This window comes from Mandrillus leucophaeus, unplaced genomic scaffold (assembly GCF_000951045.1).
Source record: "Mandrillus leucophaeus isolate KB7577 unplaced genomic scaffold, Mleu.le_1.0 Scaffold66, whole genome shotgun sequence".
In the NCBI taxonomy this organism is placed as follows: Eukaryota; Metazoa; Chordata; class Mammalia; order Primates; family Cercopithecidae; genus Mandrillus; species Mandrillus leucophaeus.
In genome coordinates, this window is record NW_012107141.1 from 3,845,559 (window position 1) to 3,860,066 (window position 14,508).

Consider the following 14,508-nt stretch of genomic DNA (forward strand, 5'->3'; position numbering starts at 1 on the left):
AGACAGAGTCTCTGTCACCCAGGCTGGAGGGCAGTGGCACAATCTTGGCTCACTGCAAGCTCCACCTCCCGGGTTCATGCGATTCTCCTGCCTCAGCCTCCCCATTAGCTAGGACTACAGGCGCCCGTCACCACACCCGGCTAATTTTTTGTATTTTTAGTAGAGATGGGGGTTTCACCGTGTTAGCCAGGATGGTCTCGATCTCCTGACCTCGAGATCTGCCCGCCTCGGCCTCCTAAAGTGCTGGGATTACGGACGTGAGCCATCACGCCCGGCTGAGACAGAGTTTCACCATGTTGGCCAGGCTGGTCTCAAACTCGTGACCTCGAGTGATCTGCCCGCATTGGCCTCCCAAAATGCTAGGATTACAGATGTGAGCCACCCCTCCAATCTTTTGATCTGAACAAAGCTATTAGCCTTTTTCACCTGAAAACCACAGTTGCCAGCTAATCTGAAAAGGCAGGAGGTCCAGAATTGTTCTCACCTGCCTGGAGTAATGAGGGTGCAGGGGAAAGCAGAGAAAATAGTGACTGTGGGAAGAGAACCAAGTTGACCAAGAAAACGCTAAAACTTTAAGGATTACCCCAGTAGCACTGAGACACTATGGTTCAGTTCTCATAAAGTTCAAATAACAGAACAGCTGTGCCAGGCTATCACTGAAATGGTCAAACCTCCTGTCTTGTGACCCTTCCTTCTCTTCAGGGTTCCCCACTGAAGGACTTGGTCCAGCTGTCTGGCAGGGAGGAGAGACAGAAGCTCTGGCCCGCCTGGATAAGCACTTGGAACGGAAGGTATGGGCTGTTTCTGAGACACAGAGCTGCAGAGACATGTCCACACAGCAGGGGATGTCCATGTCCTTTAGTCCCTCTTAGCTCACACTGGTTGGAAAATGAAAAATCCTCCTATCCTCCTGATGGCCATAGCAACAGCAACACTAACAGCAGCTACCATTTAGAGAGTACTTACCATGTGCTGGTCACTAGGCTTGGCATTTCTGAGTTAAGTACCTGCTGGCATTTCTTTTTGTATTTCCAACAGCCCTACAAGGTAGGTATTAAGCTGTTCATTCTACAGATTACAAAATTGAGGCGTAGAGAGGTTAAGTAACGTGCCTGAGGTCACAAAGTTAGTAATTACAGGTTGAGTATCCCTTATCCAAAGTGCTTGGGACCAAAAGTGTTTCAGATTTTAGAGTGTTGAATTAGGAATGCTCACTTTATAATACAGTAAGACCATGTTCTATGTTATTCTAAAGCTATGTCGGATTGCTTTTCTTTGATCTGTGGGCAGATTCACCCTACTAAGAGGATATCTGGTCAGTAAAATCTGTAAGATTATTTTGTGTTGATGTGTCTCCGCACCTTTTTGCTGGAACTCTTTCAGCGTGTTGATTTCCATTTGCTTGGACACAGAGCAAATGGCCCACCTCCCAGTGCAGTGAGAACTGGGGAGGAAAGAAGCCCAGGCCTCAGAGGCACAGTGTCACAAGGTCCTCACTTCCCCTTCTCCCCGCCCCGCAGCTAGAGGAGCAGAGAAAGTTCTCATGTCTGAGAACAGTGAGCTCCTGGTTTCCTGCCCCCTGCAACTGGTTTTTAAAATCTCAGCTTTTTCTATGCCTGCTAAGATGGCTAGGTATATAGGTATTTTGCCCAGCAGCCAGATGATGATAATAGAACAAAGAAGCCAAGGCAAGTCTACTTGGGAAGAATGTTCTCCAGCCCTGGAGGTGTCCAGTCAACAGCGAAGGCCCACAGCCTTGATGTTTCTACCTGGGTGTTACCATCAGCCTGGGCCCAAAGCAAGCCCCACAGACTTAAAGGATGAGACCAGCTATCTCTGTCCACATTAAAAGCTTCATCTAGAGATTCTTGGGCCCAGTTTGAAGATAAAGGTTGGGCCAAGGGGCAGAAGGGTGGAGATGACAAATGGGATTGCAGGAGTAGAATAAGGCTTAAACCTATAAAGAGCTATCGTCTGTGGTTAGTTTTTATTAGCTGGAAAACATTTTGTAGAGGGATGCCCCTTAGGTCACTGACAGGAGCTCCTTTTCCACATACCCCCAGCGGGCCCCTTCTCTCAAGGGCCCTTACGCCATGGATGCATTCAGACTCTGTGGTGGCCAGAGGAAATACTGTGTCCTGCACATCTGGGAGAACAGATGGTGCTAGAGATACAGGAGTTGAACCTGATTTCAGGATGTTTCTTTTAGCTTCCTTCAGTTCTTCAAATCTGAAGGGAGCATCTACTTGTGCCAGGATGTTCTAGCTTCTAGAAAGACTGCAAAACAAGATAGGCATGAAGTCTGTCTCCAGAAACAGTCTTCTGGAAATGATGGACATTAAACAAGGAATTACAGAAGTTCTAAGGGTTAGAAAGGAAGGTTCAGAGTGTTATGGGAGCAAAGAGCATGAGGATTATATCAATCACTTTTGCTTGCAAGCTGGCTTTTGAAAAAGGGAAAGTTTTTTTAGGTTTGGTTCCATAACTAAGAGTAGCCTTCAGGCACAGCTGGATTCACGTTCCAAAGAATGCTATGAGGAATGCATTCTCCATCTTTCAGCTCTGCTTTCCTCTCTATTATTTCATCCTCAGAGAGGCTTTCCTTGATCAGTGGCAAAGCTGGTCACCAGCAGCTTATTTTCAGTCTGTTTAGCAATACTAGATAGAAGAAGGTATGTGCCTCTTTTCCAAAAGCATCAGGAAAATTCCCAAGGCGTGTTTTCATTGGCCTAGTTTGGGTCATGGGACTGTCCCTGACTCAATGACTGCGGCCAGGTATAGGACCTGGCCAGACTTGCATCATGAGTCCACTCCCAGAACTGGAAGGTAGGTTTAGTTCTGCTTTACCCACTCGGACTAAGATTAGGGAAGGCTGGTTCTCCACAGGAATATGAAATGCTGTTACTGAAGAGCGGAGGAAGCTACATGATCTTTACCACTGGGTTACCCAATGGTAGAGGAGGGCAAGCATCTCTCTATAAGAGTATTCTGATTATTACATTAAAAAGGAATGATAGAATTTGAATACCACCATTTTGTAACCCTCAATGAAAACGCATTATGTTTTGGTGACTGCTGACACCATAGAAGGAGGCAAGCATTATGTGCCCCCTGTAGTCTTGTCAAAGGGATCAAAGCTGAGTCCAGTCCAGTTTCTGGTACCAGCCACCAATGTGCAGGTGATACACAGGACAGAACACTTGTTGAACTGCACCATGAGTATACAGTCAGCAAAATCCAGACTGTGGGAATCTCAGCAAGTCAGATGGCCTGGGTTCTTTCCCAGAACAATGGAAAGGAAAAGAAAGAAATGGCAGAAATGTGCAGATTAAAAGAAATTTAAATAACCTATTAACGTTTTTTTTTAAGGCCAGTCATGATGGCTCACACCTGTAATCTCAGCTCTTTGGGAGGCCAAGACAGGAGGATCTCTTAAACCCAGGAGTTCAAAATCAGCCTGGGCAACATGGCAAGCCCTCGTCTCTAAATAAAAACAAATTAGCCGGGTGTGGCAGTATGTGCCTGTAGTCCCAACTACTTGGGAGGCTGAGGTGGGAGAATCGCTTAAGCCCAGGAGGTCGTGCCACTGCATTCATGCCTGGGTGACAGAGAGTGGGGTCTCAAAAAAAAAAAAGGAAAAAGAATCCCAGCAATTTGGGAGGCCGAGGCAGGTGGAGCACTTGAAGTCAGGAGTTCGAGACCAGGCTGGCCAATAGGGTGAAACCCCATCTCTACTAAAAATACAAAACGTAGCTGGGCGTGGTGGCGTGTGCCTGTAATCCCAGCTACTCGGGGCTGAGGCATGAGAATCGCTTGAACCTGGGAGGTGGAGGTTGCAGTGAGATGAGATCACGCTACTACGCTCCAGCCTGGGTGACAGAGTGAGACGCCATCTCAAAAAACAAAAAAGAAAAGAAAACTGAGTAGCTGGGATTACAGGTATATGCCACCACGCCTGGCTTATTGTCTTTTTAGTAGAGATGGAGTTTCACTATGTTGGCCTGGCTGGTCTCCAACTGCTGACCTCAAGTGATTCTCCTGCCTCGGCCTCCCAAAGTGCTGGAATTACAGGTGTGAGCCACCGCATTCAGGCAGAAATAAAGTTTTCTAAATGGCCAAGACTAAATTATAACACGTAGGAATACACATTTGGGTGAAAAAAAGAAGCTACTTAACACGGGGAATAACTGTGAAAAAATAAAGTCCTTCCTTTGAAACATGTTTTGCCAAAATAGAAAAATGTAAACATTTCAGAAATTCAGAAAGTATGTATTATAAAAGCTGAGGTAGGGGTTATATATGTTGGGGGACAGGAGGGGACTATTCCTGGGATGAGCACATAGACTCTTGGGGTGGCTGTCAAAGCTATTTCCCAAACCTTGGTGGTTTGCCTTAGAATAATTCATTAAGTCACACATTTGTGTGATTTTCTGTATCCATGTTTCATTCAAAATAAAAATGTTTTAAAATCGGGGGGCTAGCAAAGGTATGCGCAGGCAAAAATCCCTAGTGTCTGTTAGAGGTACTTAACCTGATACCACAGGGGTTACCTGCAGAGGAGGTGGCCTTGAGGTTGCGACTTGAAGGAAGAGTTTCAGTTAACCAGGTGAAGTTGAGGGAAAGGAAGGCAGCAGTCCAGAAGCAGCTGCTTGTGCACAGGCAAAGGCCAGTGAGAGCAGATGCGTAAAGAGGAGGGGCAGCGGGAGGCGGAGGGTTCAAATGCATTGAGATCGCATCACTGCACTCCACCCTGACCCTGTCGCGAAAAAAAAGAGTAGGGGCAAGAGACAGAGCTGGAAAGGCCTGGGTGCTGGGGAGCCACAAAAGCCTTCGTGAAGATTTGGGCTCTGTCCTCAGAGCAACAGGAAGCCCACTGTGCACATTATCCCGAGGAACAGGCATTACATCACTCTGGTCGCAGTGTGGAGAACGAGTTAGCAGGGGATGGGAGTGGATGCAGGGAGGCCAGTCAGGAGGCTGTCATAATTGTCCAGTCTAGATATGACCTAGCCTGAACCAGGTTGGTGGCAGCAGGGAATGGAAAGAAAAGGACAGATTTGGAAATATTTGGGCAGTAGAATTGACAGGACTTGTTGAGGGAGGATTGTGCCTTGGGCAGCTAAGTAGCCAGCAGTGTATTATTTGAGGTAGGGAGGCCAGTGGGAGTGTGGTTTTAAAGAAAGAAAAGGGCACATCCACCTTGAGGTGCCTGAGAGGCAGCCAAGTAGAGGTTTCTAGCAGGCAGCTGGGTGGAGCAACCTGGGCTAGAGGTATGGATGTGGTGATTGTGTGCAAAGGAGTGGAACCGGGAGCCATGGGCCTGGATAAGCTTGCTGAGGCACACAGTTGAGTAGAGAACCTAGGACTGAGCCCTGGGTGCCCACATTTAAGGGAGAGGTAGAGGAGATGGAGCTGGTGAAAGACCAAGAGCTCCAGGCGGCTGGGAGATACCAGGTGATATGGAGTCACAGAGGCCAAGGAATCCAGAGGGTAAGACAGCACAGTCAGCAGGTGCAGTGCTGCTGAGAGATCCCAAAATACAAGGACAGAAAGTGCCTACAGGACTCTGGCACAGAAGTCACAGGAGACTTGTGGGAGCCAGCCTTGTCAGGTGGTCAAGGCAGAAGCCAGGATGGGGTCGGCCAGAAATTGGGAGGTAGGGGAGGTAGGGGAGGGGAAATGCAGAGAGGTGGGCTGTGAAGGAGGAAAAAGGACCCAAGTCTACAGGGTTGCCAGAAGCCCTTTGTTTTTATTTTGTTGTCTTTGCAAAAAGGAGAAACGAGATTATTTCCTCAATGTTTTGGGAGTGAAGAGTTAGAAAGAAAGAGGTTGAACATGCAAAAGAAGGAAGAAAGGGGGCTTCCAGAGCAGCCGGAGGTCTTGGTCTTGGGCGGAGTCACAGGAGGGGAGGAGGAAGAGGGGTAGGTGTGGGTGCAGGTGACTTTGTAGATTTAGTGGCTGAAAGCAGAGGTGTTTCCCACCTGATGGCTTCTGTATCCAGCAGAGTGTTGGAGCAGGAGGCCTGAAGAGAGTCAAGGTTGTGAAACAGTATCATGGAGAGGAGTAAAGGATGTTGGAAGTTAAGAAAGTGAAAATAGGCCGGGCGCGGTGGCTCATGCCTGTAAACCCAGCACTTTGGGAGGCCGAGGTGGGTGGATCACCTGAGGTCAGGAGTTCAAGATCAGCCTGGCCAACATGGTGAAACCCCATCTCTACTAAAAATACAAAAATTAGCCGGATGCGGTGGTGCACACCTGTAATTCCAGCTACTCGGGAGGCTGAGGCAGGAGAATCACTTGAACCTGGGAGGCGGAAGTGTCAGTTAGCTGAGATCGTGCCACTGCACGATCTTGCCTGGGCGACAAGAGCAAAACTCTGTCTCAGGAAAAAAAAAAAAAAAAAAAAAAAGTTGTGAGAGACTGCATGGAACAGCGAGTCAGGAAAGTAAAGTCCTATGCCAGCAACCAGTGATGATAAAAACATGACCGATAATGTTATATGACACATGGCCCCAGAAATGAATGACTCCATTGGTCCCCAGGAATGGATTGGAAGTTTCCTCCTTCCCCAGCTGCTGTTGAACAATAGTGCGAAGTCCCTGGTGTCTATAATATAACCTCAGGGCCACTAGTGACTGGAGGACGGACTGAGAGATTCTTTTCTGTAAAGTAGAAACCGTGTTTCCTGCTGTATAATTAGAGAGTTCATTCAGTGCTTTCAGAATTCTTTCATAACTCGTTTTAATCCACAGGAGACTGGAAATTTTGTTCTTATTTAATAGATACATAGCTGAGGGACGTAATAATGTGTTCACAATCACCCTGCAAATTAAAGAGCAAGTCAGGGAAGGACATGGCCTCGTTGTTTGGTCTAATGGTGGTTTCATTTCAAAATCAGCTGGACAAGCACAGTGTTCAAGTGCTGGCTCCATGGCTGGCTGTTCTGTGACTGTAGGCAAGTTCCTTAACCACCCAATGCCTCCATTTTTTCCTCTGTAACATCCAGGCCTTTCCTTTTACCACCTTCTCTTTCTGCTGTAGGCCTGGGTTGCCAACTATGAGAGACCCCGAATGAATGCCAACTCCCTCCTGGCCAGCCCCACGGGCCTCAGTCCCTACTTGCGCTTTGGTTGTCTCTCCTGTCGCCTCTTTTACTACCGCCTGTGGGACCTGTATAAAAAGGTAAGGGGGACATATGTGTACACATTGCAGCTAAGGCCTGCAGCCAGGCCTTTTGGGCTTGTCAGTCACCCTAAAAAAGGCACTGGTGGGAGGGGGTTGGGCTGTGGCCCCTGGAAAGGCCTAAGTGTATGTGGATAGTCCAGAGGAGGAGAGAAGAGTCAGTATCCAAGAGGGCAGAGCCAAGCACAGAGTGAACTGCCCACCAGAATGAAGCCCAGACCATCATGTAGAGAATAAGGACAGGCAGTAAAGCAGGCATCAGATGTGACCCTAGAGGTGGCATATCCTCCGGCAGCTGGTGGACGGGGGCAAGGTCCCCAGGGTGACAGGCATGGAGAGGGTGAGGCTGGAGCCAGTCTGAAGTGGAAGAGCATAGCTGCCCACTCTGGGGCTGTGTCCACAGCATTCAAAAGCGGAGTCCAGAAACAGCAGTTGCCCATCAGCGATGGAGGGAGTGGTCTGGGGGGGCCGCACACAGAGCTGTGCTATATAGACAAGAAGCAAATAAGCCTGTGTTAACTGTCCCCAGAAGGAGAGAGGGCAACACAGTCAACATTCAGAGTGATCACCTCATCTTGTGCCTGTTTTTTGTTTCTGTTGTTTAAGAGACAAAGTCTAGCTCTGTTACCCAGGCTAATGTAGTGTGACCTGATCACAGCTCACTGCAACCTCAGACTCCTAGGCTCAAGCAATCCCCCTGCCTCAGCCTCTCAAGTAGAGCTAATTTGTTACATTCTTTGTAGAGATAGGGTCTTGCTGTGTTGCCCAGGCTGGTCTCGAACTCCTGGGCATAAGCAATTATCCTCCCTTGGCCTCCCACAGTGCTGGGATTACAGCCGTGAGCCACCATGCCTAGCCGTTGTGTCTACATTTGTTTGTTTGTTTGTTTGTTTGCTTTTGAGACAGGATCTCATTCTGTTACCCAGGCTGGAGTGCAGTGGTGTGAACACAGCCCACTGCAGCCACAACCTTTCGGGCTCAGGTGATCCTCCTACCTCAGCCTCCCCGGTAGCTGGGACTATAGGTGCATGCCACCACACCTGGCTAATTTTTTGTATTTTTTTTGTAGAAACTGGGTTTCACCATGTTGCCCAGGCTGGTCTCAAACTCCTGGGCTCAAGCCATCCACCCACCTCAGCCTCTCAAAGTGCTGGGATTACAGATGTGAGCCACCACACCTGGCTCTATCTACATTTTTTAATGTTATCTCCTTATCCTTGCCATTATTGAGTTTTTGTGGCATGGAATGGCTTTGCCAGTTTGGTGAGTAATCTTGTGACTTTAGGGAAGTCATTATTTGCTTGAAGGTCTGATTTCTTAATTACCTTGTGGCCCCAGATCCAGGCTGTGTGTATAACTTATTCAACCAAAATCCAGACTGAGCATTTTTCTTTATTTTTTTTGAGATGTAGTCTCGCTCTGCCGCCCAGGCTGGAGGTGCAGTGGCGCAATCTCAGCTCACTGCAAGCTCCGCCTCCCGGGTTCATGCCATTCTCCTGCTTCAGCCTCCCCAGTAGCTGGGACTACAGGCGCCCGCCACCACACCCGGCTAATTTTTTGTATTTTTTAGTAGAGATGGGGTTTCCCCATGTTAGCCAGGATGATCTCGATCTCCTGACCTTGTGATCCACCCGCCTCGGCCTCTCAAAGTGCTGGAATTATAGGTGTGAGCCACCACGTCCGGCCCAGACTGAGTATTTTTCATGTGCGCTGATAGGAAAACTCCTTTTGACTTTCTAGAAGGTGGACCCAAACAAGGAACTCTGAGGACAAGGAGCATGACCAGCCTTGGGAAGTTTGAGTCCTAGTGTAGATTCGTGTGGTGAGGCCCCTTCCTGCTGCCCGGCCCTCTGTAGCTTTCCTCTTGCTCAGAGCAGTGGCACAGTGCAGGCAGGGCCTGGGTGTTGCACCTGCAGGCACACTGTGCCACTTCTAGGGGATAGTCCCTCCACATCTGGGAGTTGAGCGCCAGGTCTGTGGAGGGCCCAGATTCCTTTGTAGAAGAGACCTGAGAGGCATCATGCTAAGAGCTGGGTGAGTGTTCGTATCCATGTGCAACCCCTACCCCTCAGGTGAAGCGGAACAGCACACCTCCCCTCTCCCTATTTGGGCAACTCCTGTGGCGAGAGTTCTTCTACACGGCAGCTACCAACAACCCCAGGTTTGACCGCATGGAGGGGAACCCCATCTGCATCCAGATTCCCTGGGACCGCAATCCTGAGGCCCTGGCCAAGTGGGCCGAGGGCAAGACAGGCTTCCCTTGGATCGATGCCATCATGACTCAACTGAGGCAGGAGGGCTGGATCCACCACCTGGCCCGGCACGCCGTGGCCTGCTTCCTGACCCGCGGGGACCTCTGGGTCAGCTGGGAGAGCGGGGTCCGGGTGAGTGCTCTCTCAGCGAAAAGCTGGCCTGTACCCTCTGGTCAGGACCAGCAAAGGGCAACCCCCTTCTGGGCTGAGGGATGGGGTGGGATTTCTGGGTCCAGGAGATCCCCTCCAGATCCTCTGTGGCTTGCCTTCAGCAGAAGGGCTCTGGCTCCTGGGGGCATTGTGGTGACTTGGGAAAAAATATGGCAGCAGATCCCCAAGGAGGCTGATCATCCTCTCCCCTATCTAGGTATTTGATGAGCTGCTCCTGGATGCAGATTTCAGCGTGAACGCAGGCAGCTGGATGTGGCTGTCCTGCAGTGCTTTCTTCCAGCAGTTCTTCCACTGCTACTGCCCTGTGGGCTTCGGCCGTCGTACGGACCCCAGTGGAGACTACATCAGGTGAGGATGCAGACCACGCTCTCTGGCTTCTGACCACTGTGGCCTCCTACTAGGATGAGATACCCAGGGCCCTTTGAAGGAGGGTCTAGGTATGCTGATGGGTCATCTGGTGTGTCTTATTTCAGGCGATACCTGCCAAAATTGAAAGGGTTCCCCTCTCGATACATCTATGAACCCTGGAATGCCCCAGAGTCAATTCAGAAGGCAGCCAAGTGCATCATTGGTGTGGACTACCCACGGCCCATCGTCAACCATGCCGAGACCAGCCGGCTGAACATTGAACGAATGAAGCAGATTTACCAGCAGCTCTCGCGTTACCGGGGACTCTGTAAGGACACAAACACCTAGCTCACTGAAGGGAAGGACAGCACCTGCAGGCTCGGGGGTGCCAGATGGGGATGGCCAAATACTTGCAAAGGGAGGCTGAGTGCTGTCTTTCAGGTTGACACCTTCTCTGGGTATGGGACACTGCAGGCTGGGATGGACTGGGCCTCCCTGAGTAGTTGTGGGGCAGTGAGAAGAAATGGAACCTCAGTGTCTTGCTCCTATCCTCCCCACCCCAGCTTGCTTCATCCTTCCCTGTAACCCTCTGCAATCCTGCGGGATGGCACTCTGATTACTCCCCGCCTCTCTCCCAGGTCTACTGGCATCTGTCCCTTCCTGTGTGGAAGACCTCAGTCACCCTGTGGCAGAGCCCAGCTCGAGCCAGGCTGGGAGCGTGAACAGTGCAGGTGAGCAGCAGCAGCCCACCTCTAGTGGCCTCCTGTGGCCTGTGCCAGCACTTCAGTCATTCAGGACTGAGGCCAGAAGGAGGCCTTGCCCAATGGAGCTTATATTTCACCCAGGGCAGTCAGATAGTAAAGGAACCAAGTCGGATCATTTCAGATAACCAGTGCTTTGGAGGAAAAGAAAGTCAAGTGCCTTGACAGAGGGACTGGGAAAGAAAAGTTTCTTCTGTGTCACTTGAGATTGGAGCAGTCGGGGAACACCTCTGTAAGCAGAGACCCACGTCATGAGCAGTAGCCAGGCCTGCCACACACTGAGAAAATACCATTCCAGACAGAAGGAGTAGCAAGAAAAAGCTCACAAGCAGTACCAAGCTTAGCCCATTCAAGGAACCGAAGGGAGGTCAGTGTGGCGGCATGTCCCAGTGAGGAGCTGGGGAAATGAGGACAAGATACAGCATGAGCAGCATGTGGCAGGCCTGATGTCCAAGACGAGGACTAGGATTCAGCCTTCAGTGCACTGAAGGATGGTCAGTAGGGCAGGGCATCATTGGACTTAGGTCTGAAAAAACTCCCTGGCCTGCTGGGTAGAGATTGGACAGTGTAGGCCAGAGCGGGCATAGGGAGGCCAAAGAGGAGGCAGCACAGACAGGGTGGTGGCCACACAGAGAAAGACTGGACAGATTTGCTGCATTTGGAGCCTCCTCCCTTCTTGGGGATGAAGATGAGTAACATGAGATAGCACGAACACGGGTTTTTCTAGTTGGGCCAGCTAGGCTGCCTCCATGGGCAGCATGCCTCCTTCTCAGGGGCCCTGCTCTTTGCTGCTCAGGGAGGCTGATTCAGGGTTGCAGAGGGAATGCCTCACCTTCAAAGCAAGGAGAGCAGGCAGGCCAAGTCAGTCTCTGGCCCATAGCCCATGCCATTTGGGGCCCAAAAGCTGGCCCTGCTACCAGCAGGCCTGCTCGGTCATGTTCTCCTTGCACATTTCCAGGCAAAGTCACTGCTGAAAGCAAGGCCGAGGGGCAAGTCTGAGGAGCAGCATGCTGGCATTCCATTGATGAGTGTGCTACCTGTCCCCTAAAGACTGCTGCTGCATAGTGTGGGGTCATTTTGGCTGCATGCACAGTCTGTGTGACCCTTTGACACGCTTCCCTACAGGCCCAAGACCACTACCCAGTGGCCCAGCATCCCCCAAACGCAAGCTGGAAGCAGCTGAGGAACCACCTGGTGAAGAACTCAGCAAACGGGCCAAGGTGGCAGAGTTGCCAACCCCAGAGCTGCCAAGCAAGGATGCCTGAGAGTGAGTGACAGCAGTCTAGATTCAACCTCAGGAAGGAAGGTGGGAGCGGGGGTGCCTACTGCCCTGCCAGCTGAAGGTTAAAACATAACAAACTAGATGAAAATCTGGTGGGACCACCCAATGCTCAGCCACTGAAGCTTTACCATTTTACAGTGGCAGCCGGGTTCAATCCTGGCTTAGGGAATGAGTACTTTCTGGATCATATCCGTGTGACCCTTACCATTGGGCCCGCTGTGGTGGCTCGTGCATGTAATCCCAGCACCTTGGGAGGCCAAAGTGGGAGGATCGCTTGAGGCCAGGAGTTCAAGACCAACCTGGCCAAACCAACATAGTGAGACTCCATCTCTAAAAACAATAATAATAACAATCTGGTGGGACTGCATGACTTTTAGGATTTCAGCTCAAAAATCCCACCATTCTGACTTTTATCAGAGATTTAAAAGTCAAGCCCTTTTCTGGTTTTTTTTTTTTTTTTTTTTTTTTTTTTGCTAGCTAAGGGAAAAAGGGAGGCATGGGGGCGAGGGGTGGCACTTTCTACCTATTAAAGTGAGTCATGCTCAACAAAAAGAAAGCTGAGACCTGTGTGTGAAGCAGTGGGGAAAAGGCCCATTGCAGGGTCTGAGGCTGCTCCAGGCCCCCTGCTCTCTGACAGGCTGTGTTCTGTAGGCCAGCCAGTGGAGGGCAGCACTGACCTTGAGAAGCCTGGACAGAGGGCTGTGCTGTGTCTCATTCGGTCCAGCCCTGCCTGAGGACCAGTAGATGCAATCTGTCATCATCTTTGCTTTTACGGCCTCTCCTCCCTTCTCACCCATCCTGTGGCCTCAGCTCTGCACCTCCCTGGCAGCGCTCATCTTGGAAGCCTCCCGAATGTCGTCAAAACACTGGCTTCTCCTTTCCCAGAGCAGGAAGGGCCTTTTATGCCCCTCTTGGGGAAATATAAATTCCTGTCCCCTCTGAGTCATCATCTCAGGCTGTTCCTTATGCACCGTGTCTTCGTCATGGAGGGTGACTTTTCTCCATGGAGCTGATAGGTTCTTTTTATCAGATCCCTCTTTCTTCAGGGCCAGGCTGCAGCCATCTGGTTTGAGTGTCTGGATTTGTGTGCTCACTGAGATGGGCATTTGATGCCTGCACCCTTCACCTTTTCTGGGCTCTTTGACATAGTCATTGCTGATGGACAGATGTGTGCTGTCTTGTTCCTGGGAGTACCAGCAACCTACTACTCTCTCAGTTATCTCTTAGCTCTGTGATACTAAGCAAAGTTCATCCTGTATTACAAATTTGGAACTTGCCAGGCTGACACTCTGATTTTCGGATGAGAGGACCAAAGAACAGAGAGGTTAAATGTCTGGGTCAACGTTGCTTAGTAAGTTAATGGTGTCCAATTCAACATGAAATTGTTGCCAGCAGGTGGGTGAAGAAGGGGGAGCATTAAACATTTAAAATGTGATGTGCTGTCCATCCACAAGAATTGAACAGTCTGCTTAGATAAAAAGGAGCAATAACCTAGAATTCCTGGATAAATGATACAGACTATACAAGCTTAGCAGAAGGGAGCTGGTGTGGTCTGGAACAATCAGGAAACACATCACAGAAGTTTGCACCAGGGGGCCTGAAAAGTGAATTGGATTCAGGCAGTGAGCAGGGCACTTAGAACAAGAAAAACAACTGAAGGTTTATGTGATCTTGTACAAATGACTTAACTGCTATGAGACTCAGTTTCCTCACCTATAAATTAGGTTGCTGTTGCATCAATTAAATGATTAAATCTGGGCCAGGCGCAGTGGCTCATGCCTATAATCCCAGCACTTTGGGAGGCTGAGGTGGGTGGATCACCTGAGGCTGGGAGTTCAAGACCAGTCTCACCAACTTGGAGAAACCCAGTGTCTACTAAAAATAGAAAATTAGCTGGAATGGTAGCACATGCCTGTAATTCCAGCTACTTGGGAGGCTGAGGCAAGAGAATCGCTTGAACCTGGGAGGCAGAGGTTGCAGTGAGCTGAGATTGCGCCATTGCACTCTAGCCTGGGTGATGAGCAAAACTCCGTCTCAAAAAAAAAAAAAAAAAATTAAATCTATATGTGTCAGCTAGAAATGTAGGGGTCTGCTAATAATTGAAAGCTCAATAACTGTGGCTAAAACAAATAGGGGCTTATTTTTCTTACCTAACAAGGGACCCAGAAATAGTGGTGGTGGTCTGGGCTTGGATGGCAGCCCCCGCTTCAGCCGTCAATTCTTGATCAAAGAGGAAAGAGAAGTGCAAGGGCAGCTGTACTCCTTCCGTACACATATCAAGAGCTCATACTTTGCCAGACATCGTTCCAGGCATTGGGGGATGTGGTTGTGTACAAGCCTGGCAATGTCCCTTCCCCCTTGGGTGCGTATTAGTGGAAGGAGACAGACAGTAAACAAATAAATATTTAAAATTTTAACAGGCCAGCCGGGCATGGTGGCTCATGCTTGTAATCCCAGCACTTTGGGAGGCTGAGGCGGGTGGATCACGAGGTCAGGAGTTTGAGACCAGCCTG

General features: G+C 49.8%; 1 protein-coding gene across 1 annotated transcript in view; it reads left to right on the plus strand.

The window, feature by feature from the left end:
- Window positions 1–14,508, plus strand: part of CRY2 (cryptochrome circadian clock 2) — a 39,466-nt gene that overhangs the window by 15,723 nt on the left and 9,235 nt on the right. The window contains exons 5-11 of the mRNA XM_012001367.1: window positions 703–791; window positions 7,041–7,181; window positions 9,254–9,565; window positions 9,801–9,952; window positions 10,078–10,280; window positions 10,591–10,683; window positions 11,839–11,980. Of these exons, the coding sequence (XP_011856757.1) occupies window positions 703–791; window positions 7,041–7,181; window positions 9,254–9,565; window positions 9,801–9,952; window positions 10,078–10,280; window positions 10,591–10,683; window positions 11,839–11,978 (1,130 nt within the window). The 3' untranslated portion in view covers window positions 11,979–11,980. The remainder of the gene's footprint in view (window positions 1–702; window positions 792–7,040; window positions 7,182–9,253; window positions 9,566–9,800; window positions 9,953–10,077; window positions 10,281–10,590; window positions 10,684–11,838; window positions 11,981–14,508) is intronic.